The 27,168-nt window shown below is 33.8% G+C and overlaps 1 protein-coding gene across 7 annotated transcripts; it reads right to left on the bottom strand.

Moving 5' to 3' along the window:
- Positions 1-1,446: 1,446 nt before the first annotated feature.
- mlpha (melanophilin a) lies at positions 1,447-24,144 on the bottom strand. Of its 7 annotated transcripts, none has more exons than XM_048200487.1 (16): positions 23,789-24,144; positions 22,937-23,064; positions 19,796-20,017; positions 19,587-19,699; positions 14,901-14,930; positions 14,683-14,747; positions 11,548-11,637; positions 11,355-11,469; positions 9,752-9,787; positions 8,805-9,001; positions 6,406-6,489; positions 6,055-6,276; positions 2,630-2,800; positions 2,311-2,475; positions 2,158-2,229; positions 1,447-2,068 (listed from the first exon to the last, which is right to left on the bottom strand). In XM_048200487.1, exons 2-16 carry the CDS (start codon positions 23,044-23,046, stop codon positions 2,003-2,005), a joined length of 1,758 nt encoding a protein of 585 aa, XP_048056444.1. In that variant the 5' UTR covers positions 23,047-23,064; positions 23,789-24,144; the 3' UTR covers positions 1,447-2,002. The 7 variants fall into 7 exon arrangements, with proteins under 7 accessions (XP_048056444.1, XP_048056443.1, XP_048056445.1 ...); XM_048200486.1 differs by having other exon boundaries at positions 14,901-14,942; positions 23,789-24,143; XM_048200488.1 differs by lacking the exon at positions 9,752-9,787 and having other exon boundaries at positions 1,448-2,068; positions 14,901-14,942; positions 23,789-24,140.
- Positions 24,145-27,168: the final 3,024 nt, after the last annotated feature.

The raw sequence follows: 27,168 nt of genomic DNA, 5'->3' as shown, positions 1-27,168 counted from the left end.
ACTGATATAATGTTAATTTACCAACCTAATGAAGTACTAATATCTGTTTTGTACCTTTATAATACACTGACAGTCACCAAACACAGTGGTGATAAGAGTCACATGATGAATCAAAGTTCATCACAAGCAGCTTTTCCACAAGCTGAGAAGGACAATACTAATATATAGAAGGTGCACACAGTGTCATTCACACACACACTAAACACCATCATGGTAACATGCATGAAATTTTAAAAATGCAATAAACATTAATTTAACAACATTAGATGTAACATAAAACCCTAATGTACATAACTGATTAGAAAAAAATTAGAAAAACTAAGAAGAAACAGTTATTTCAACAAAAATATATAAAATGTGAAGTGTCACGCAGGGAATTGTGGGAATGTCAATTTACGGTTTTTCACTGTAAATTTTACAATGAATTGTTATTTTTCACTTTCAAAAACTGTGAATTTAACGGTATTTTACCGTAAAATTACATTAAATGTACCATTAGATCTATTACAGTTATTCACCGTATATAGTATGGAAACTTTCTGTAAACCAATTAACAGTTTTTCACCGCAGCATTTTTACAGTCTTTTACTGTTAAAATCACGGTAATTTTTTACAGTGTAATCAACAGAACCATTTAATATATTTTGATCAACATGACATATGCAATTGATAATGTAGGATACAGCAGACAATTGTACATAATCGATTGCATGAATGCAAAGCATTTGCAATTTGTTCAAAAGAATGAGAAACTGCTTTTATGATGTGCACAAGTGGCTAGATGATATGGAGCAGTTTTGAGATTTTAAGTTAAGATCTGAGAAATGCTAGCCTTCTTTATATGTCCACTAGAGGGAAGCACACTCCTCTACAATGAACACCAAGCAGATGCAATTGCAATAATGGGGTCAAGCTTTGGCTTGGCATCCAACAGTTATCTATCCCCTGCTTGTAATGAAGTCTGTCAGCATGAAATGAACTTTTCCTTGTTTGCAGCCTTTCACTTCAATGCTCAGGATAGTCACTAGAATGAGCGATTGAATGAGAATGCTAATGGATAGCTTTCTACATGCATAACAGAAATCCTTGATTTGCATTATCTATTATGAAGCATTTGCTAAAGTTTAAGCAAAAGCTGTTGTTAGAAGTGCCTTAACTTACAGTAAGATGGTCGAGAAGCTGTTGTTTAGCCTAAATGCCTTTAAAACTAGTCAACAGACCAGCATGATCAGGCTTGGAGAACGACTAAGACCAGTTGGGGTTGGTTTAATATCTTTTTTTTTACCCTTCAAGCAGGAAAGCAACACAAACATGTTCCATTTTACAATGCATTTTCCAAAGGAATAAGTGTTACATTTCTAATGAATCAACATTTATAAAGTGTTAAGGTATGATAAAGTGACAAGTTTAGTGTATCTCCAAAAAGAATGATGCAATAAAGGAAAAACTATTATTTGGAATACCTTCCTTTATTATTAAAATCTCAAAGTTGTAAACGCAATTTGAGGAACAAAGCAGGCAAGGAAAAGCAATTTTTCTTGGCAGGAATACATATTTTGTCAATTTCATTATTTTAACTAATAATAATTTTAGTTAAAGCTTGGGGTTTGGTCAAGTCGCCTGATCATTTACACAAGACACAAAGTTTACTAGTGCTAATTCAAGATCAGATTAATATTAGATAAGTCATTATATTACGGAGTAATATATTTTCATATATAGGGTATATTTCATTAGCAATACATGATAACCTCACTGACATCTACATTACATTTGTGTATAGGAGAAATGTTATTCCTAGTAATTGAACCAATTTGTACTAGTGAAACAACATAACTCATGCAATTAAAATTTGAACATAAATGGAAAAATACTGTTTAATCCTTTGGGGCTCAGAGTATTCTTGTCTTCTGATGATTTGCAAAACATCCTCTGGACCGAATGCATGCACACGTATAAGGGCTGATGCAACAGAGAAGTTAAAGTGATGTCCTGTTTACACTCAAAAGTGTACTCTGTTTGAAGGAATGTCTTGGGAAAACTTCCTTTTTTGTTGTATACTCAGTGCCTGGAATAAAATGAAACAAAAACACCTAATTGGTTGCAAATCTGCAAGAAAATTAATTGAATTTTACCAATGCTCTTTGTTCAGTTCACCTTTTTCTTGGCTTTATCAATTGATAATCCTTTAGCACTTAGAGCAGCTATCTTGTTCTCAATGTCTGAGACCTGATAGACAATAAATAATTAATATCTACAGATAGATAGACAGATAGATAGAGTGGAGTATTTTTGTAATGTATAACTCACCTCACTTTCTGTGCTCTGAACTTTAGCGGCTGCCAAAGCAACCTGGTCCTCTAGATCAGAGAGCTCTGAATCAGTTAGCGGGCCTCTGTAGTGATTCTTAGCATTCTGTTCAATCATTTGCAACTTTTTCGTTATATCGAAGGACTTCCCTGAAGTCATGTACACCTGCGGTAAAAAAAGAAAGAAAGAAAATACAGCAAAAATTCAGTTCTGAACAAATCTTACAAACATTAGTGATATAAAACCCATTGGTATTCCAAGTGTCTAATCTCTCTCCTTCAAACAAACATAACAGGATCTATAAGAGGGATAAGCTTACATTTTCCTCAAGTTCCCTGTATGCATCATCAGCCTGCTTAACATCAGTGCCCGCTAACTGAAGTCTGTCATTAGGATTTGAGTGGGCCAACTCGTTCATAGCGCTTTCAGTGGCATTAATTGTTCTTAGAATCTCAGTTGTGATGTCGCATAGGGCCGCCGCGGTGGATCTCTGAAAGCCATGTAGAGGGAAGAGCAATTAACCGAGAGGAGAGAAGCCTCATCAGCATTAAAACCCTAAAAAATGACTGTGAGTATAGCTAAATGAGGCATAAGTGTCATTAAAGGAGTTAGTTCACTTTTAAATGAAAAATAGCCCAAGCTTTACTCACCCTCAAGCCATCCTAGGTGTATATGCGTTTATTTCTGATGAACACAATCTGAGAAATATTAATAAATATCCTGACGCATATGAGCTTTATAATGGCAGTGAGCGAGGATCAACAAGTATGAGCTGAAGAAAGTGTCTCCATCCACATCCATCCATCATAAATGTACTCCACATGGCTCTGGAGGGTTAATAAAGGCCTTCTGAAGCAAAGCTTTACTTCAGAAGGCCTTTATTAACCCTTAAATGCATACCTCGGGTCTTTAGTGACCCGGGACATCATTCACTACCCTCCTCCTTGATCATTTTTTAAAGTTAGACATCAACCTTCTTGGTATTCCTCAGTCAATTCATTATAAAGAATATAACAAGAAAAAAATCATAAAATTATAAAAGAATTCCTATTTTTGTATTCATTTTTTGTAAAAATTGTATAGGGTCGCTAACGACCCGAGGTGTGTATGAGTGTAGGTATATTTTTTCTTCACAACAATAATTGAATCTTAGATGATGGAATAAGTGCAATTCACCTTTATTCCACAAGGTGGCAATGTCTGAATTGCTGAAGTGACGACTCATTTAGACAGAAAACAAAATAAGAAAAACATGAAATGGCTCAGCGATTTACTGCAGAGCAAGTACTGAACGCAATCAAATATGACTGTAACTCTTACTGGATGGATCTGGTGAAGCTGTTAGCGACTGAAATATTGATTTTGAAGATGTTGAAAATTATATAGTTTTTGAGAATATGTTTGAGATCACGAATGGGCTCATATTCGTGACCTCAAACATAAAACTAGCCTATTATTTGCTGAATTTACTGTGGAAATGAGCTCTGACGAGGACAGTGATGATGGCATAAAACATCTGCTCAAACTGAACCCTTTTAAGCCCCAAAGGTTAACAAAATATGCTTTATTTTATTCTTGTGTAATTGTTACTCTAATTATCAGAAGAGTTTTATATTATCGCGACAGGTAGAGATCCTTCCGTGTTAGATATAGATTCGGGTCGATAAAGACCCGAATATGTAAGAATGATTGGCGAAACAGTCATGCATTTAAGGGTTAACCCCCTGGAGCCGTGTGGAGTACGTTTATGATGGATGGATGTGGATGAAGAAACTTTCTTCAGCTCATACTTGTTGGTCTCGTTCACTGCCATTGTAAAGCTTGGATGCGTCGGGATATTTATTAATGTATCTCCGATTGTGTTCATCAGAAAGAAGAAAGTCATTTACACCTAGGATGGATTTAGGGTAAGTAAAGCTTGGGGTGATTTTCATTTTAAAGTGAACTAATCCTTTAATGCTTAATGGTCTTTAGATAAGACACGGATTAGTTATGAAAACAACTCAGGGGAACTACGAACGTCTTTCAGATGTTTCTTTGCCTATACTGATAAAAATGATAGTGCTAAACTCAGTGTTTTAAGATTATTAAGGGATAGTTTGCCCCAAAATTAAAATGCTGTCATCATTTACCTCATCCTCATGTCGTTCCCAAACCCATAAGACCTGAGAGGTTTCTGTCCCTCCGTTGAGAGTCAAGGTAACCAAAACTTCATCATATCAAACAGTTGTGATGCTACATAAAGGTCAGGGTGGCACTGGCCCACTCAGACTGAAGGCTGGTCCATCCAATCAAATGAGACACAAAATAATTTTTTTGTGGGAAAGCATGCATTGACAATTAGGGTCCTATTTTAACGATCTAAGTGCATGGTCTTAAGTGCATGGCGCAAGTGTACTTAGTGCGTGTCTGAATCCACTTTTGCTAGTTTAATGACGGGAAAAAATGGTCGGCACGCCAGGCGCATGGTCTAAATTTTTTTCGAAGATTAACCAAAGTCTTATTGGGTTTGGAAAAACAAGAGGGTGATGACAGAATTTTCATTTTTAAGGTGAACAATCCCTTTAGTAAAGTATTTGTTCTGGCATTCTATAAAATGTTACTGATAATATGCGGAAGCCTGTGGAAAGTTGTGTGACTTTTAATATCCATCTGGTATTCCACTTAATAGTCTGATAATGATACATCTAAATCTGCATTAATTGTTTTATATACAGTACAGTCCAAAAGTTTGGAACCACTAAGATTTTTAATGTTTTTAAAAGAAGTTTCGTCTGCTCACCAAGGCTACATTTATTTAATTAAAAATACAGTAAAAACAGTAATATTGTGAAATATTATTACAATTTAAAATAACTGTTTTCTATTTGAATATATTTCACAAAGTAATTTATTCCTGTGATGCAAAGCTGAATTTTCAGCATCGTTACTCCAGTCTTCAGTGTCACATGATCCTTCAGAAATCATTCTAATATGCTGATCTGCTGCTCAAGAAACATTTAATGTGTACAATTGTACAAAATATTTGTGTACAATATTTTTTTTCAGGATTATTTGATGAATAGAAAGTTCAAAAGAACAGTGTTTATCTGAAATCTAATCTTTTGTAACATTATAAATGTCTTTACTGCCACTTTTGATTGATTTAATGCATCCTTGCTGAATAAAAGTATTTATTTCTTTAATTTCTTTAAAAAAAAAAAAAAAAAAAAATTCGTACTGACCCCAAACTTTTGAGCGGTAGTGTATAATGCTACAGAAGCTTTGTATTTCAGATAAATGCTGTTCTTTTGAACTTTCTATTCATCAAAGAATCCTGAAAAAAAAAGTACACAACTGTTTTCAACATTGAAAATAATCATAAATGTTTATTGAGCAGCAGATCAGCATATTAGAATGATTTCTGAAGGATCATGTGACACTGAAGACTGGAGTAATGATGCTGAAAATTCAGCTTTGATCACAGGAATAAATTACTTTGTGAAATATATTCAAATAGAAAACAGTTATTTTAAATTGTAATAATATTTCACAATATTACTGTTTTTACTGTATTTTTAATTAAATAAATGTAGCCTTGGTGAGCAGACGAAACTTCTTTTAAAAACATTAAAAAATCTTAGTGGTTCCAAACTTTTGGACTACTGTATATATGTAAAAATTAATTCAGGAAAACCTTACCTTGGACAAAGGCAGCATCAAATTTTTGGACTCTGTGGATATGCGTGTTATCTGCGTACTCACCTTTTGTGCTTCAGTGGGCATTTCATCACTGGAGGAGCTCAAGGGATCTTGGGACGCAGGGGCCGTTGGTGCCGGTTCCCCCTTCACACCCTTGGACCCTTTGGACTGAGCAGGTCTCTTCGGCTCATCTTCATCAGAGGAAAGCGCCTTGTCGCTCATCAGCTCATCTAGTTTTCTCCTAAGCTTCTCCTCCTCCATCTGCCCTGCTGTGGGCTGAACAGGCTACAAACATACAAAATAAGTCATTTTTATTAAAATTTATGACATGTGCCTACATGAAACCTTTAGGATAATAAGAAGTACTGGAATAAATGAGCTACATTTCTTCATTTCTGAGAACTTTATTCATACCTGATCAGAAGGCAAAGTCATTTTCTCTTCCAGTCGATTCAATAGACTCTCAATGGCAGACATTCTCTTGCTCAGTTCATTGATCTACGGCACAGTAACATGTGAAAGAACAACAAAAGTTACGTTGACTTTAATATGCAGACTGATCAATGTAGTCACTCTAGCCAGACTTTTGTCTGAAGAAAACACAGTTTCTTGTTTTATGTGACACATCTGAAATCAATTATTCTACAATAACAGACAAACATTAAGTAACTGAAACTAATATTACCTACAATAATAGTTAAAATGTGCAATAAAAACAATACTTTTACACTACAGTTCAAAAGTTTAAGATTTTTTTAATGTTTCTAAAAGAAGTTTCTCATGCTCAAAAATACAGTAAAACCGTGATATTATGAAATATTATGACAATTTAAAATACAGGTTTTCCCTTTTAATATATTTCACAAAGTAATTTATTCCTGTAATGGCAAAAGCTGATTTTTCAGCGTCATTACACCAGTCTTCAGTGTCACGGGATCCTTCAGAAATCATTCTAATATGATGATTTGCTGCTCAAGAATATTATTATCACAGTTGTAAATGGTTGTGCTGCTTAATATTTCTTTCTGTACGCCCCCAATATTTGCATATGCCAGCCCATGTTCCCAACATTATAAAAGGCATTAGACAAGGGCAGAACGTCTGGATCTGTGCACAGCTGAATCATCAGACTAGGTAAGCAAGCAAGAACAATAGCGAAAAATGGCAGATGGAGCGATAATAACTGACATGATCCATGATAACATGATATTTTTAGTGATATTTGTAAATTGTCTTTCTAAATGTTTCGTTAGCATGTTGCTAATGTACTGTTAAATGTGGTTAAAGTTACCATCGTTTCTTACTGTATTCACGGAGACAAGAGTCGTCGCTATTTTCATTATTAAACACTTGCAGTCTGTATAATGCATAAACACAACTTCATTCTTTATAAATCTCTCCAACAGTGTAGCATTAGCCGTTAGCCACGGAGCACAGCCTCAAATTCATTCAGAATCAATGTTAACAATATAACAGTATACAATACTCACATAATCCGACGCATGCATGCAGTATGCATGACGAACACTTTGTAAAGATCCATTTTGAGGGTTATATTAGCTGTGTAAACTTTGTTTATGCACTGTTCAGGGCAAGCGCGAGCTCCGTGGGCATGGAGCATGAGAATTAAAGGGCCAGTAGCCCTGAATTGGCTCATTTATAATGATGCCCCAAAATAGGCAGTTAAAAAAATTTATTTAAAAAAATCTATGGGGTATTTGAGCTGAAACTTCACAGACACATTCAGGGGACACCTTAGACTTATATTACATCTTTTTTAAAAAAGTTCTAGGGCACCTTTAATGTTATTGTATATTTAAAATCATGTACATCCATCTGAGGTGAAGAACCAAGTCATATCAGTAGCCTGATGGGAGTCACCTTGTTGAAATCACACGACCAGCTGAAAACAACAAATTTTTTCTCAGTAACCTCCCCATCCTTGAATACCTCCTCTAACTGCAAATAATGCATTTTTACAATGGCATCTGTAACCAAACATTTCACTAGATTGTCAGCCCATACAATATATATATATATATATATATATATATATATATATATATATATATATATATATATATATATATATAGCGAGTCAGTCAGTCGCAAAGACTTTTATATTGAAATGGATTGAAACAAGGAAACAAGGACTTTGTTTTTACTTTAAACAACATCTTACGAGATGCAACTGACAAATGCATTGACTAGTGCTGTAATGGGAATGTCTTAAATATTAAAAGGACAAAGAGTTGCTTTCCTCAGTGGACATTCAAACTGATTATGTGATTATGATTGACCTGAAGAATATCAGCTAGATGCAGGTAATACACTCGCTCAGACGATCTCTCTCTCATAATAATCTACATCGTACAATGAGTTTCAATGAAACACTTCAACGTTACTTCATTACTAGTTCTAAATCTAGTTACAATCTGCATTGTAAAAAGCGCTATATAAATAAAGGTGACTTGACTTGAAAGTGACATTTTAGAATTAGTATCAGATCTTGGGCTCAACTGTTAAACTGTCAACTTGAGATTTGAATCCATGGTGGAAGGAAGTAGTTCCTCACAAAAAAGGGTTTTTAAAGACAATCAGTTCTTATTTATTTACACACTCTTGCTGTCGAACTGTTGTATAAACGCAGTATCACACAAGTAGCTGTGCGATATGGCTGTATATCAGCACACTGTGATTACCTACGGCCGATTCACAGCTGTGCTGATATATAGCCATATCGCACAGCTACTCATGTGATATTGCATATATATATATATATATATATAGCAAATAAAGTCTCTCAATCATACCGGTGGTGCTCCCTGATGAATGTTTTCCTGAGATGAAGCTCGACTGCGGCGTCGTGGGGGCAGCTGGTAGACGGGGTAACGGAACATATCTTCCTCCTCTGAAGTGTCCAGGTAGATCTGGCGCGGAGCCATAGAGGAGTTGATTTTAGAGAGAGAGCGAGCGCGTACCATTCTGTTTTCAGAATACAAGCCATCATCTACAACAGAAATGAAGGTGACAAATGAGTTAATGCTGCTTAATGCTGAAAATGCATTTAAGTTATCTTGGTGACTGTCATGCAGTGCATCCTATTATACAACATGTATACTAATTGAACAGACATTAAAATACAATATTGTAAGATGATCTGTAATACTTAACCTCTTAACCCACTTAACCTTGACCTTGATCACACAAGCTATAACCCTACTACAACATTATGCACAACATAAATACAAATGTTATTTTAAAAATGTTATGTCAGTGATCCACAAATGCTGGATTAAAAAAAAAAACCTTCTCAAGCAGTGTTTTTTTTTTTTTTCTTCAATAAAACATGCAAAATTGCACACACTATGGTTTGTTTGTATATTAAAAAATGTGTAATGCATTTAAAATATAAAAAAACATTTTAAATATATTTAATTAAAAAAAAAAAGAAAGAAATAACATATTGTCATGATTCTGGTCTGTGTTCTGTTGGTCTTGTGTGTACTTTTATGTTACTTCCTGTTCTTTTCCATGTTTTGTAGTTCTTTGTAGTTTTTCTAGTTGATTAGTTCTAGATCATTCCCAGGTGTGTCTTGTTTGCCTATTACTCCTCTAATATTTACACCCCAGTGTTTCTTGTGTTCTTTGTCGAGTTTTGTCCTACATGTACAGTATGTTTTGGTGTGCTCATTCTGTTCCCTGGTTGTTTGGTGTCCGTGTTGTTTTGTTATTATGTTTATTCTGTCTGTAAACTCACTGCATGGATCCAGCTCTCCCTTGTTTTTGAGTTCACCTGCATTTCACATATAATTAAAATACATAAAATATATATTAAAATACATTCTCTGAAAACAAGTTAATATATTATACAGTAAAGCTGTTCACTTAAATTTATCTTGTTTAAAGAACATTTAGATATTTTCTTTTATTCTAAAACTTGACCTGAGTCACTGATTAAGAAAATTATTTCCAAATCAATGTAATATTGTATAGACACAACCTTGTAAAAAAAAAAAAAAATATATATATATATATATATATATATATATATATATATATATATATATATATATATATATAATATATAATTTATATTTCATATATATACCAAAATCTATTTTAAATACATTTCTTAATATTATGTCTAAAAAAAAATTTATTTCATACTAAAATACATTTATTTCATACTAAGTATACTTCAAATCAATTATAGACACAACCTTGTAAAAAAAAAAAATATATATATATATATATATATATATATATATATATATATATATATTTTTTTTTTTTTTTTTTTTTTTTTTTTTAGACATAATATTAAGAAATGTGCATAGTGCAATAAAGAAATACTCCAAATAAAGTTTAATTGATTTGAAGTATACTTAGTATGAAATAAATGTATTTAAAATAGATTTTGGTATATATATGAAATATAAATTATATATTATATATATATATATATATATTTTTTTTTTTTTTTTTTTTTTTTTTTTTTTTTACAAGGTTGACCTTGTAAAAAAACTTGATTTGACTTCAAATCAATTAAACTTTATTTGGAGTATTTCTTTATTGCACAATGCACATTTTTTAATATTATGTCTAAAAATATATATATATATATATATATATATATATATATATATATATATATAACTTATATTTCATATATATACCAAAATCTATTTTAAATACATTTATTTCATACTAAGTATACTTCAAATCAATTAAACTTTATTTGGAGTATTTCTTTATTGCACAATGCACATTTCTTAATATTATGTCTAAATGGGTTTTAATATCACTATTAATAAGGATTGTATGATCTCTGTATAATATCAGTCTTTAAATGCAAGATATTTAAATATACCTGCAATAGTTCCACTTTAACACAATCAAATATACTTCAGTATATCTTTAGTTGGATCTCAGCTCTACTTCTGCACAATTAAAGTGCATTAAGAACAAAATTAGTTGCTCCAGTTCAGCAGATTTAGTAGTGTACCAGTTTATATACCAAAAGTACAATTGCAGGGTATTTTTATTAAGCACATAAATATGTAAATGTATTTCTAGTATACTTTGCATAAAATAAATGTAATTCAAATACATTTTAGAATATTTATTCACTAGGGCAGGCAACATTAATTGTCTTTATGTGTAATCTGAAAACTTTGTGCATATGCAAATCTTTTTAAAATGAAATCTACGCCAAGTTTTACATGAAGCCCCTGAAATGTGATCAGTTTTTTACTCCATCCAGCAGAAGTTTGTGTAAATTTGTCTTTTTGTGAAAGAGGTGAGGAAGAGAAAGAAAGAAATGGAGACTGAAATGCACAAACAGAACGTGTTTGCTTCACCTGGGCGCAAGAACCTGTCGAGGCTTTTCCTGCGGTTCATTCGATGATGATGGTGATGGTACATGTCAGAACTGTATTCTAGATCATTACGCTGACCTCTATCTTCATGGATGTGCTGGAGAAGAGAGAAAAGTGCTTTTAATGCCCTTAAAAATGTGGATGTTGATAACAATATTATGAGCCATATCAATACCTGGAGAGACTGTCTGCGAGAGTGAGTGGCGTAGTCGTCCATGTCGAGATCCATGGGGTGGACAGAGAGTAGACGCTTGGTCTTCCGTATCTGAGAGGAAGTCACAACAGTTCATATAAGATAATATGAGTGACAGAATACTGGTTTAAGAGACTCTTGTTATCGTAAAAGCACACTTTGAAAATATTCGCAGTGCTTTTAGATAATGATTCTAAAATATTTGTGGTATATAGTAATGTAAAGCATTTAACTGCAACAGAAGCATCATGCCCATCAAGTCAGTGTAGTAATGAAGGCAATTTCCGCCACAAAAAAGAAAAAGAAATCATGCTTTGATAAATCATAGTCCTAATTATTATGTAAAAAGTCAAAATTATGACATTAAAAAGTTTTATGCCATAATTATGACATATTCAGTCATAATTACGACATAAAAACGTTTTAATGTCATAATTTTGACATACGTAGGCTGACATATAAATGTTTTTTATATGTCTCTGTATCTCAATTTCAAAATTTTCTCTTATCTCAACTATTTATCTCACAAATATGAATTAGTTTCTCATAACTTTGACCATTTCTCATAATTTTGACTTTTTATCTCATCAATTTTGACTTTTTATCTCATAATTGTAAATTAGTATCTTATAATTATGACTTTTTTTGTCATAATTGTGATATACCAAAGCAGGTTTTTTTTTTCTCATGTGGCAGAAATGGCTTTTCACAGGGTATTGGTTCCCTTACACACAAACTGTACACTGTAAAAAAAAAATGTATGTGATTTTAACGATAAAATATTGTAAAAAAAAAAAAAAAAAAAAAAAAAATTGTAAATCGGTTAACAGTAAGTTCCTGTATTATACACAGGGAAAAAAGCTCTTACCAGACATTTATGCAATTTTCACAGTAAAATGCTGTAAAAAATCAATGTATAATCAATGTATAATTTACAGTCAAAATCTGTAAACTGATATTCCCACAATTCCCTGTGTGACACTCCACTTTTGAAAGTATTTTGTTTAAATAATCATGTTTCTTAATAGTTTTTGTTATCATTTATGTACATTTGGGTTTTATGTTACATCTTCTGTTGTTTAATGAATGTTTATTGCATTATTTAAGTGTCGTGGGTTACCATGAAGGTGTTTTGCGTTTGCGTGAATGACTCTTTGCACCTTCTTTATTAGGGGTGTAACGATACGCTCAGGTCACGATACGATACGTATCTCGATACGGAGTTCACGATACGATACGTATCACGATATTTTGAACAAAATGAAACTGAAATTCAAACAAGTTTATTAAAAAAACATGAACAAATTTCAATAATTTTCCTTGTTGTACATACAAGATCACATTTCAATAAAATAAATAAATATAAAATTTTAATAAAAACCTTCTGTATTCAAATTAACAGCTGAATAGGGCTGTCTGTCACTGAAAAAAAATGTTAAATTTAACATGAACTTAGAATTATGAATAGGGGCCGTTCACATATCGCGTCTAAAAACGCGTAGAAGGCGCGGCCGCACCGCTTCTTCTTCTTTCCAAAGCGCTTGCGCTCCCGTGGCGTCGGTCGTTGCTATGCAACCATGAACTGAGCTCTCCAAGAGGATCAGGATGTTTCTGCAAAGGATAAATGATTTCTAGCCCTTGCATTAGTTTTACTACGAGATATATTGATGGAGATAAGATATAAAAACCACCATGTACAGCTATGATCAGCTGTTCGGCTGAGCTTTTGATGTTTTGTTACGGAAAGGCCATAGCTGATCGGTTGATTCTTGTCACACGACCTGCGGTGCGCTTGCGGCATTCTGAGAAGTTGAGAATTGCATGCGCGTCGCGACCGCGTTGATCCCATTATGAGCGCGCTTGCCGCGCAGCTACATTTGAAAATAATAACTGACTTGCACGCGGAAAAGACGCAATATGTGAACGGGCCCACAGAACTTCTTAAAGCAAAGCATCGCAAGCGTCTTTTGCTTTTCTGTGAGCACAGCTGTTCCTGTGCACTGCGGTGAAAGAAAGCCACGACTTTTCTCACGCGACCATGCAAGAGACTGACATGAGAAACGTTTAAACCTGCTTGCAAGATTCAATGTGTGCCCGAAACACTTACTGAACTAGAGAGCTGATTGAGACACACCATCTACGATAAATCGTTACACCCCTAATACTTATAGTAATTTAAAAATGTGGTAGCATTGGATCTGGACAGGAAGGATAACTCTGGGAGTTGGAAGGGGTGTGTCGCGATTCTGCCTTCTCACATCGCGATTTCGGTTTCATATCGCATATCGTTACAGCCCTATTCTTTATATTAGTATATACTTCAGCTTGTGGAAAAGCTACTTGTGGTGAACTCTGATTCTTCATGTGGCTTCATGCATTATTATGGTGGTTGTTATATGTTAAAGGTACAAAACAGATTTTAGTAGTAGTGTGCATTGTTGAATTTATTGGTTTACATTCAAATTTTCTTAAATTACAGTTTTATACTGTAAAATTTACAGTTTGTTCTGTAAATGTGTTCTTCTGTATTTTTTACAAAATTATTCTGGCAACCACAGCTGCCAAAATTATTTTGTAAAAATTACAGAATTTTTTTACAGTGTACTAATAAAGGCCCGTTCACACCTAGAACGATAACTATAAAGATAATGATAAAGACATAGCTCTAAAAATCATTCTAAATATAAAAGAATAGCACTGTCCACACCACAGCTATAGCTATAACGATATAGAGAAACGAAATTGTTGGGATCAACTTTCAGAACGATTATTTTTTTTTTTCCCCAGCTAAAATAAAATTTCCTCACATATCCAGCACTAGTTTCGACAACAATGTCTTGCTTACTTTGAAGATGCAGTGAAAAAGACTAGACATTGTTTTTATTCCACTATATTGACTTTGTCAGCTAAATTCTCTGTTAGATTAGATCGATTACACTAGCTATTCTCTCGAAACATAGCATGCTGAGGACATCTGCTGGTTAAAGCCATGTAAATGCAACAAGAACAGTTATATTTATCTTTATACTTATTGCTCTTAGGTGTGAACGGGCCTTTCAGGCTCTCTGGTCTTCATACTGAAATGTAAATTCAAATACCTAACATAATTTAATCTACCTGCTTATAACGTTGAGCTTCAGCAGCATCCATATGTTCATCATCATGATGACCATTATGCACATCTAAGAATAAAACATATTATATGTTACAGTGTTGCACTATCAAAAGGAATTCCATGGTTTCATTACTGATACGTCAGCAATGCCCTCAGCTCTACACCAACTCTGTTTTCCTCTTGTTTTCTTCACAACACCATGAATGTGTTTTGTACTCACTGCGCACGTCAGGCATGCTCTGTGTGTCATCTTCACGGTGCCCTCGAGAAATAAAGGACAATAATGTAAGTGCCGATTTTGTTCAACAACACAAAAGGAAAATCTGATATTCTGACATGAATAATTAACTCAAGAACTTTATAGTATGTGGAATTATTGCCACATTTTTCAGATGTTTTTAACAAATTAGATACTTCAGTAATCACTTCTGCATTGAAGTTCTTGTGCATAATACCACAACAAAAGTCATAATTCATAACTAAACAAAGAACATAAACAGTTGTACAGCTGTAAACCAAAGACAGATGTCACTTTAGTCATCTTTCACCTTGGGATAAATACTCTATGCCTCCATTTGTGCATTCAGCCAAGGTTTCTCATTTTTCTGTTTAACATGTCGCCGTCGTGCAAGGCTATAAACAACATCAACAGGTTCAGCAGTGCCCCAGACACAGCATGTGACCCAGCTGTGGCCTCAGCACTGGAGCTCAGCCTCTGGACAGGGTTCTTTGAGTTCAGAGGACTGATAAACAAATCCTTTTGGTAACTAAATACACATAGACATAACAACGATTACACATGGTCTAACTGTTGCTGTCTCTTGCCATATATACAAGCTTTAAATATTCATTATATGTTGCAATGATCATTGATCATTCTAGTTGAGCTGATGAGAGAAATGTTTGTTCTTTTTCACATGTGAAATTAAAAAAAAAATTAACAGTGCACTGTCTACGTTCTAAAAATGCTGGGTTAAAAACAACGCAAGTTGGGTTGAAAATGGACAAACCCAGCAGGTTAAGTTGTTTTAACCCAGTGGTTGGGTTAAATGTTTGCCCATCATGCTGGGTAGTTTTATTTAACCCAACTCTAAAAACTTATTCAGGGGACCTTTAGTCATTACTTAAATATATATATTGTTGTGAAATAAAAAATCAAGTTCTGAAATGCTGTTAGACTTTTTACTTGTAATTGTTATTTTACTTGAGCTTGGATGACACACAAATTATGCCTATTGATTCGATATACTATCATGACTTGTCATAGTTTAACATTTTCAGTTAATCAAAAATGTATTTAATTTTAAGTTCTGTTAATGTAAAATACAATCTGATGACGTGTAAATGTGTTTCATTGTTTTGAGTTGTATGAACACTTCTTTTAATTTAGACGAACTTAAGGGATTTATATTTCCCATCATGCTTTGCCCATGGCACTTGAAAGGGAGAGTAAATGCTAAAATTAAGTGTTATATAATGTTTTTTGCACAAGATTAATGGTAAGGGAGATTTAGCAGTAATTAGTGTTTTGTTATGCTAATTTAGAAGAGTTAATGTGTTAATGTGGGTTTTTGGAGATGCGTTTTATTGTGTCCAAAAAGCATCTTCACCTTACTTAAAACATTATGTTGGATCAACTTAAATATTTGCATTCATGTTGACAATTATTAAGTTCATGTTACTTAGAAATGTGTTTTTATTGTGTCCAAAAAGCATCTTCACCTTACTTAAAACATTATGTTGGATCAACTTAAATATTTGCATTCATGTTGACAATTATTAAGTTCATGTTACTTAGAAATGCGTTTTATTGTGTCCAAAAAGCATCTTCACCTTACTTAAAACATTATGTTGGATCAACTTAAATATTTGCATTCATGTTGACAATTATTAAGTTCATGTTACTTAGAAATGTGTTTTTATTGTGGCAAAAAAACATCTTCACCTTACTTAAAACATTATGTTGGATCAACTTAAATATTTGCATTCATGTTGACAATTATTAAGTTCATGTTACTTAGAAATGCGTTTTATTGTGTCCAAAAAGCATCTTCACCTTACTTAAAACATTATGTTGGATCAACTTAAATATTTGCATTCATGTTGACAATTATTAAGTTCATGTTACTTAGAAATGTGTTTTTATTGTGGCAAAAAAACATCTTCACCTTACTTAAAACATTATGTTGGATCAACTTAAATATTTGCATTCATGTTGACAATTATTAAGTTCATGTTACTTAGAAATGTGTTTTTATTGTGTCCAAAAAGCATCTTCACCTTACTTAAAACATTATGTTGGATCAACTTAAATATTTGCATTCATGTTGACAATTATTAAGTTCATGTTACTTAGAAATGCGTTTTATTGTGTCCAAAAAGCATCTTCACCTTACTTAAAACATTATGTTGGATCAACTTAAATATTTGCATTCATGTTGACAATTATTAAGTTCATGTTACTTAGAAATGTGTTTTTATTGTGGCAAAAAAACATCTTCACCTTACTTAAAACATTATGTTGGATCAACTTAAATATTTGCATTCATGTTGACAATTATTAAGTTCATGTTACTTAGAAATGTGTTTTTATTGTGTCCAAAAAGCATCTTCACCTTACTTAAAACATTATGTTGGATCAACTTAAATATTTGCATTCATGTTGACAATTATTAAGTTCATGTTACTTAGAAATGTGTTTTTATTGTGTCCAAAAAGCATCTTCACCTTACTTAAAACATTATGTTGGATCAACTTAAATATTTGCATTCATGTTGACAATTATTAAGTTCATGTTACTTAGAAATGCGTTTTATTGTGTCCAAAAAGCATCTTCACCTTACTTAAAACATTATGTTGGATCAACTTAAATATTTGCATTCATGTTGACAATTATTAAGTTCATGTTACTTAGAAATGTGTTTTTATTGTGTCCAAAAAGCATCTTCACCTTACTTAAAACATTATGTTGGATCAACTTAAATATTTGCATTCATGTTGACAATTATTAAGTTCATGTTACTTAGAAATGCGTTTTATTGTGTCTAAAAAGCATCTTCACCTTACTTAAAACATTATGTTGGATCAACTTCAATATTTGCATTCATGTTGACAATTATTAAGTTCATGTTACTTAGAAATGCGTTTTATTGTGTCCAAAAAGCATCTTCACCTTACTTAAAACATTATGTTGGATCAACTTCAATATTTGCATTCATGTTGACAATTATTAAGTTCATGTTACTTAGAAATGTGTTTTTATTGTGTCCAAAAAGCATCTTCACCTTACTTAAAACATTATGTTGGATCAACTTAAATATTTGCATTCATGTTGACAATTATTAAGTTCATGTTACTTAGAAATGCGTTTTATTGTGTCCAAAAAGCATCTTCACCTTGCTTAAAACATTATGTTGGATCAACTTAAATATTTGCATTCATGTTGACAATTATTAAGTTCATGTTACTTAGAAATGCGTTTTATTGTGGCAAAAAAGCATCTTCACCTTACTTAAAACATTATGTTGGATCAACTCAAAATATTGCTTTGAATTAATGTAATTCTCCCAATTGGCTTAAGTTAAAAATTCTAGTGGAAAACGTTAACTTTTTTTTTTTTTTTTTTTTTTTTGAACTAATGTTTTATTTTTTATAGTGTATTGTTTAAAAATTACTGTATTGCTTGCTTAAAACAAACCCAACAGCTGGGTTTGTCCATTTTCAACCCAACATGGGTTGTTTTTAACCCAGCATTTTTTAGAGTGTATAGTGACCTAAATGAATCATTCTAAATTCTAAATTAATTTCTAAAATACGGCCAACTTAAAATATATATTTTATTTATTATGCTGTCATTTACTAAACTATTTATTTAATACTACAATCTAAAAAATGCTGGGTTTATTCAACCCAAATTTGGGTCAAAAACTGACAAATTTTAATGTAAAATTTGGGGTTTGTCCATTTAATGACCCAAATTTGGGTTGAATAAACCCAGCATTTTTTAGAGTGTAGCGGAAGCTTGAAGATTTTTTACATTTCTTCATTTAGCAGGTGCTTTTATCCAAAGTGACTATACAGTTAAAATTAATGTATACTACATTCTAAAAAATGTTGGGTTAAAAACAATCCAAGTTGGGTTGAAAATGGACAAACCCAGCAGGTTGGGTTAAATGTTTGCTCAACATGCTAGGCAGCTTTATTTAACCCAGCTATTGAAAAATGACTATATGACTGGCTTAAAATGAACCCAAAATATGTTGGAAATTAAAAATCAGACACATAATTATTAGAGGCAACAATAATAATCAAAAGGTGAACATTTATTAATAAGCAATTTTATTGTTTAATTATTATTCATTAAACATATTAATCAATCTTTATTTATTAAACATAATTAATAAATGGTTCATTTCCAACAAAATTTGGGTTCATTTAAAGCAAGAAAATACAGTAATTTTAACACAACCGCTGGCAAACATTTTAACCCAACTGCTGGGTTAAAACAACCCAATCACTGGGTTTGTCCATTGTCAAACCAACTTGGGTTGTTTTTAACCCAGCATTTTTTTAGAGAGAATATATTAAACTGAAATCAATATTTGATGTCCAAATATCAGTTTATTTGGTAAGTAGCTGTGTATTAAGTAGGATAATGTACAGCCAGCCAGTCATTATCGCAAAATAAACCCCTTCAGGGTGATACAAGAGCCCCCAATTCCGAGACCCAATCACCTTGCCAGGGTTTATTTTGCGATAATGACTGGCTGACTGTACATTATCTCTTACTTAACACTCACTTGCTCAGATAAGCACTTAAAATGACTGGTGATACCGAACCAGTATGATGATGTGACAGCTCATGTGTACACAATAAAGGCTATCAGGGGCTTTTAATAGCACTCACCATCTTCATTTAATCTCTTGTACAGTGACCTCATTACTTTTGCACTGCCAAAACGCTTGAAGCGAGAGCGTACATTGTCATGGTACCACCCCAAGGTTCCAATTTTTAGGACCCTGCATTAAAAAAACAGGTGTTATGTATAGTTTTTATCTTAGTGATGTACTACTGTAAGTGCATAAACTCTGTAAATGTTATCCGATCTTTCTAACCTGGACATGCGGCAGGGGTCGCACACCCAGCCACGCTCCTTCTTGTTGTAGCGGCTGCAGGTCTTGCAGGTGTAGAGTTTGCAGTCCATACACTGCCGTTTGCTGTTCACCAGGAACTTAAAGGGCTGCAGGCAGCGGATGCAATGAGAGTCACTCAGATTTGTCTGAGACCCCAGGAGTTCCCTCTTTGTTTCCTCCTTCTCAATCTTGGATTTAAGCTCCCTGTGATGTAATACAAACAGACATACATGAGATATACAGATATACATGAGCTGAAATAAGCTTTGTGACTTTGACTATTGAGAATCGGGCTGCTTTTCTGTAGGCAGGTTTGGCTTAGCACTCAACTAAAAACATTTTAAATAATTAAATATAAATCATTCACAAGCAACCTCTGATCTTTGTGCAGGACACATAATGTTTGTTAGCTTACACTGAATTCCACTATCATGATGCATAATATCAGCACTAGAACACTTAATGGATGTCATAAAACAGCCTGGGGCCTTATTCACAAAACATCTTATGGCTAAATGTAGCTCCTAACTTGCCAAATTAGGAAAACTCTTAAGGATAATGGGCATCAGTCCTAAATTTAGGACTCCTAAACTTTTGCTCTATGTGTATTTCACAAAGCATTTTAACTAAATCTGTGAAACGTTAGGAGTAGTCAAGAGGACTCCTAATGCTGGGTACACACTAAAAGATTTTTAAAATCTTATAAGATTTTCAAAATGTGAGAGACCACAAACATGAGGACAAAAAATATCCTATATTTAACCGCTTTGCTCCTGTAGTGTGTGGTGTGCCGTGATGTGACAAAGACAGCATACCACACACGAACAGATTTTCACCCAGAATCCCGACTGTGAACAAGAGAAATCTCGCAAAATCTCTCAAGACCTCAGAATAAACATGGCGGACGATAGGCAAGAAGAAATTGCATATTGATAGTGTTTAGAATGATTTTGGTATGTTTTACAGGACACATTGTGTTGCCACAAATCGACAAGCTGACCCTCCATCTCTGCTGTCCATGACTGCTTTTGTTATGCTTCCATCTTTGTTATGCTCTTGTTTCGTTTCATGTGATAATCTCCAGAGCATGCATGCGTTTGTTCTCTGGGTTCTCCTCACACATCAGGAGTTGAATATTTACGATTTGTGATCAGGGCGGCTCCGACGTTCTTCCGAGCAGATTCAGTCACTCTTAACACACCTCACACCACAGGAAAATCTGATAAGATAATCTGTAGAACCATCAAGATAATTGGGACATTACCTAGGATTGCCCGATTATCTTGTGGTGTGTATCCAGCATAAGTCACTAAGACCAAATCACAAACAATCCTAAAATGGTTGTTGCTGGTGTTGTTGCGAATTTCGACTCCCTGCCAAATTATTACCCACCTCATTGAAGTCGCTATCTGATTGCCTAATCCTAACCCCACCCCTAATCTTAACCCCTCCCCCACACCTAATTCTAAACCTACCAATACTAGGGGGGTAATAATTTGGCAGGGGTAGGAATTTGGCACCACACCGGCAATCCGTCTCAGCAATCTGCCCAAAGACACTGTACACCATTGAAACAACAGAGCCTTGGGTGCTGAGCATTTTCCTTATAAATGCAATATTTTGATTTATAGATTTTAATCTAATCTTAGGTTAAAGATTAATTTATGTACAGGCAAAATGCATTGAATGATGGAGAACAAAACAGTTGAAATTAATGTCCCATCGTCAGCGGCGATAACTTTGTGGGCAAAAATGCCAAAAATAAATCTTTGAAAATAGATAAATAAATAATGCCCAATTGCCTGTGGCAGTTGTTTTCACAAGTTCACAATTGCAAATGATCAAATAGAGTAAATGAGTAAAATAAGAATGATTGAAGTGCATTGAGGGCTCCAAGTTCAGCATACTCCCCTGTATCCTGGGAATAGGAACCAGCCAAAAGTGAGGAGTTGGGGTGGCGGAGGGATGCAGAAAACTGTTGAGATAACAGGTGAGTCGGCTGTGTATATATGCCTCCTCTCCAGCTGATTAGATAGACCATTTGAACGTGCTCCTCTTGAACTTTGTTTATAAAACATTTGTCGCTTGAATTCTGCAATCTGCAGACATGTAAGAGGCTGACAATTATCTGAACATATACTTGTTTAATAATTAGTGACACTTAGCCTACATTTTAAAATCTTTATTTGAATATTGCAACATGATACCTTACTCGTAGCTTAAGACTTCTCTCTGTTCCTTAGTAAAAGTTTGTCTCAGCAGCTTTGTGAATAGGTTTTAGGAAAAAACTATTTTACTGCTATTTAGGAGAACTCTTAGTGGTAGGATAACATGTTTTGTGAACACAACCCCAGATCAAGAATTTAACTTGAATTCAAGCCATACACTATATGAGTGTCCTTGCCAACAAATAGAAAAGAACATAATCCTCCAACTTAAGCAAATAACAATTCAATAGGCAAACAGAGACCTCCTTGTAGAAAAAGAATAGAGCTCTGGGGCATCATGTTTTCCCAGCCAGTGGAATGGTGTGATCAGGCCTTGTGACTGTACCATGATCATCATGATGTCTTTACAACAGTGTCCTTTCACACTTGGTGCCCTTTCTCATAACCTGGTTTTTCTGGCGTGTACTATAGTATGATATATAGAGATATATGGAATAAATTATGCACTGTGGATAGACCTATGTTTTGCTAACATTCCCATTTAGTTAGGAAAATGTTATTTCTGAATGTTCTCTGAACATTTAATGCTTTAACAATGTTTTTTTGTTGTTGTTATGCAAGCTTTAAGGGACATTCCATTTTAGAATTTGCAAACATTATGAGAATGTTACTTTTGAATGTTCTCGGAATGTTCTGAAACAAATAGTAACATTAAAATGTTAGATAAATATCCAACTAAAATCTTTCAGAAAAAAAAATTCCATGAACGATGTATAAATTCCGTTTTGGTGTTAACATTTTGAGAACATTATTAAAGACCATATAACTCTGAATGAATGTTCTATTAATGATACTGCAAGAAATTTTGTTCATAACTTTGAGAGAACCTTGCCAGAACGTTCCCTGTTAGCTGGGTAAGTGGTAACTTAAAGTTTAACCATGTTAAAGTCCTCACCCCAGCCTCTCCTCTTCCTTCTTCCTGAGTTCGAAGTCTCTCTGAATGACGTCCCACACATGTTTGGCCTCCTCTTCTGTTAGTCTGGACAGGTCCAACTTCTTATCCATGATCAGAGCTTGGTTTATCTTTTTTTTTTTTAAACAAAATAACAGGAAAAGTGACCCAATGCGAAGTCTAGTGAAAATGCAACTCTTTTGTCATTCTTTATCCTCTTTATAGATAGCAGGTTTCCAATGTGGGATATGTTCAACATATGAAGCACCAGTCATTATAATCAAGAATCCATCCATTGGGTGTGACACTTTTCGTTTCAAAGTCTAGGCAGCTACTTTAAATAAAGATACATTTAAAAACTCTATTAACAAGCCTTCAAAATAATTCAGGATAGATTATTCTGTAAACATGAATAACATCAGTAATTTTGTGAATTCCATTATGAAAGAAGCATTAATAAAATTAGTGCTAACACAACAACTATATTATCTTTAAAAAAAAAAAAAATGATGGATGCATTTCATTAAATATCGATGATGGCCCAATGACATTCTAATTCATAGTGCATTGATTGCCATGGCTCCTCACAGATACAGTATTCATGATGTGATCATAATGATTTCAGCAAGAGTGTAATAGGATATTAATCAAGTCTGACAGATACCTGCTGCAGTCATTAGAAAGTAATGTATAATCACAGTGTGATTACATACATGAACTCTTCACATTCTTAGCCTTAATAGCAGCAGGAGGAATTGACTTAATATTAAACCTATTAAAAATATTTACCTATTAAAACATTTAAAAAGCAGACTTTACACTTACAGAAATAGTGATAATGAAGATTTAGTTTACCTTGCTTGCAGACACGTAGCTGCTGTTTCCAAGTCTCTCAGGATGAGGCAGATAATGTGAGGAAAGTCAGAGGTATGACAATCTTAATCACATGTCTAGTTTTTCAGAATGAAATGCAGAGAAAGCTCCACCCTTTCCATGCTTGAAATATAAATGAATGTTTTTTTTTTCCCCAGACAGTTTAAAATAATTGTTGTTTGAAGAGAGATTATTAGTTGTATTTTATTCTTTGCTTTTATCTTATTGATTTCTTTTTTCAATCTGTTCTATAATAAGCAGTTGGTTTAACATTTGCCTATTTTATTTTACTTTTGTTTTAATTTTAATTAAGTTTTAGTCTTTCTCTAATTTGTATCTAAATGACCTTGACAAAGCAATTCTTCTTTAGTTGTGTTAAAAAAATAAATAAATAAAAAAACTTTCATACTGCAGACAGTCCAACACAACTGGGACTTTTTACTGTTTGTATCACTAACATTATCTGTTTTCCAGACTTACAGTCTGCATGAGTATTTTCTTTCTTTCTACAGGTTACATCATTATGCCAACAAGTTGTTTACTTTTGAAGATTGATTTAACCTGTTCTTTCAAAAACAAGCTGCCAGGAATCTGTTTAAGTTCATTTCACATGATAAAATAGCTGCGTCTCATTTCGGAGGCTGCGTATTGGCTACTTATTTAAAGCTGCAGTCCGTAACTTTTTTGGTTAAAAATAATCCAAAAAATCAGAAAATGTTCAAAACGATCTCCTTACCGATTCACAGCAGTAAGCTTGTAATAATGTTTTATAATAAAATCGGTACTGGTGGGTTTCTGCGGGAAATTTGAGCATGCTGCCGTTCGTCTTTGCGTTATTACGTCACGTCTGTTTACATGAAGAACGAGCCCCAGTAAGTAGGCTATATCTCAAGTGAGGATGCTGTAGCGGATCATTTATAGCCTTTTCTCACAGCAGCTGCAATAGTTAAACATATCAGTTTGATGGCGGATTGTAATCCAGAAGAAAACTGGAGATTCACCCGTAGTCAAAAGCAAAAGACTTCAGACTGTGGAGTGACTACAGAAATTGAAATCTACAGGTAACGCTAATACACACTAATGCTGCCTATCAGAATTATTGTAAATACGAATTTCCGAGGTAAAAAAAAAAATTGCACATGAACGCCCTCCCATTTTAAAACTTGAATGCGATAAGCTCGTAATCACGACTTCAGAAGTGGGAATTATCAAATTTCCGATTGCACGTGAAGGCAGCATACTGTAAATACACATAGTCACGCCAATGCTGTTGTTGTTAACATCAACAATTTGAGAACAAAGAATAACAATAATAATAATTTGCACGGTTTGATGTGATCCGAGCTAAGCGATCGTTAGATTTAATCACCATTGGGAGCATGATTTATTGTAATGTTTTTTTCTCAGTTGGTCAGAACAAAAGTACCGGACATGTTACTTACTTGTTCAGACAACATTTCCTGGTGAAAATTCTTATTTTCCTTATACTTCCCAGATGCAGAATCTGTGATTCCAAAATACAGTATCCACACCGATGCGGTGACTGACAGCAAACATTAGATTCATCTGCTGAAGATGCCGATGCACAACCAACTTAAAGATGATAATTCCACAAATAACTGCAATTGCAGGTTTCAAACAGAGATGGCGACAAAGAGGCAAAACTTATGGACTGCAGCTTTAAGAAAAGTAACCGTAATAAAATTGACTGTCGTGAGGTGTAAAATAAACTCATGACTAATTCATATGTATTCCACGAGGTGGCTAATTCGTATGAATTCATTTGATTTGTCTAAACAACAGTGACGGGTAGCTTTAGGGACGGGGTTAGGGGTAGGTCATTCGTATGAATTCATACGAATTTGGTAACTCGTAAAATACATACGATTTAGCAAAAAACTTCGAATTTCTTTATTGCTTTACAATCTAACGGTTACGTTTTTTAAATGAGATGGCCTCAATGACATATGCAGCCTTCATATGCGACATTTCATTTTGTTTTTCACCGTACACCCCCAGAACACTTGGAATATACAGCACATGTCACATGGAATTTGCAATTGCAATCATGCAATTTGCCACCTGCCATGTTCAACCTTTTGACTTCCAAAGTGAAAAGCAATAGTAACTTTTTTTCCTATTGTAATATGTCATCTGGGGGTTTTGTGTTTTTATAATAACCAGTTTTAAATGATTTACGTGACATCAATGGTGCTGAAAAACAAACGTGATGTCCGCACACTGATGTGACTGCTCCAAAAAACTTTATTGTAGCTCGTACAACGTTTCGACCATCAGGTCTTCATCAGGCACGACATTAATGGTGGTGCACATTACAGTAAAGCTTATGAAGCATATGGCAAGATGACAGAGTGAAAGTTTCTATTTACTGTACGCCCATCTACAGGCAATGTCTGTGGTGGCTAAAAATGAATCTGGGATAGTTTTACACATCACCGCACTCTGCAATACCTCAGTAATGTTTCATGTCTTGTGCAAAATGACACAGCAGTTTCTCTCCTGGAATTTAATAGCTAAACAATAATTTTTTTGCATTCCCTGCTCCAGCACTGTCTTTACCTTAGTGATAAACAGAAAAGCTCCTCTCTAGGGCTGTGGTTCAGGTCAAAGATTTGTCCTGATTTATGCTGTAGGGTATGAGGTTGAATGAGAGTTGCCCTTTAGTTCATTGGGTCTAGACTATGGGCAGGCTGATTCATTACTCTAAAATTAGCTCCCATGCATTGACCTGTCTTTGGGTGCTGGCTAGGGGAAGTCCTGCTCTTATTTAGGGAAGTATTGCTGAGCTTTTCTAATGTACCAAATGGGTCCTTGCGCAGACTGGTTGAGCGTTTTACTGATGAGCTCTAAAATGATCTAAAGAGTTTCTCAAGACTAATTGTGGTTAAATAGAAAAGTACAAGACTGCCCTATAGTTAAAAATAAATATACTAAAATGTATTTGAAATTTCATTGCTAAGTATACTACAAATGCATTTACATATTTATGTACTTAATTAAAATACCCTGCAATTGTACTTGTGGTATATAAACTGCTATACTTAAAGTCTTCTAAATTGGAACAACTAATTTTGTTCTTAATGCAATTTAATTGTGCAGAAGTTGTGCTGAGATCCAACTAATGATGTAATTATGATACTGAAGTATATTTGATTGTGCTGAAGTGGAACTATTGCAAGTATACTTTAAGGTACACTTTAAATATCTTGCATTTAAAGACTAATATTATTCCAAGTTCATATAATCCTTATCAATATTGACATTAAATACACATTTTAGGCTTAATATTAAGAAATGTGCATTGTGCACAAGTAGTACTCCAAATAAAGTTTAATTCAAAT

The sequence above is a fragment of the Megalobrama amblycephala genome, linkage group LG8, assembly GCF_018812025.1.
Source record: "Megalobrama amblycephala isolate DHTTF-2021 linkage group LG8, ASM1881202v1, whole genome shotgun sequence".
NCBI classification, from domain to species: Eukaryota; Metazoa; Chordata; class Actinopteri; order Cypriniformes; family Xenocyprididae; genus Megalobrama; species Megalobrama amblycephala.
The sequence above is the reverse complement of the archived record's forward strand: the minus strand, read 5'-3'. Positions and strand labels throughout refer to the sequence as shown.

What these genes read in the sequence shown, in the direction of transcription:
- mlpha (XM_048200486.1), bottom strand. Translation starts at nt 23,046, where the DNA reads ATGGATAAGAAGTTGGACCTGTCCAGACTAACAGAAGAGGAGGCCAAA. An exon ending in AAGCTCAACGTTATAAGCAG is followed by an intron (nt 11,638 to 14,682) that starts GTAGATTAAATT and finishes ACTTCCTCTCAG; the next exon opens with ATACGGAAGACCAAGCGTCT. An exon ending in CTCGCAGACAGTCTCTCCAG is followed by an intron (nt 11,470 to 11,547) that starts GTATTGATATGG and finishes TCTCTTCTCCAG; the next exon opens with CACATCCATGAAGATAGAGG.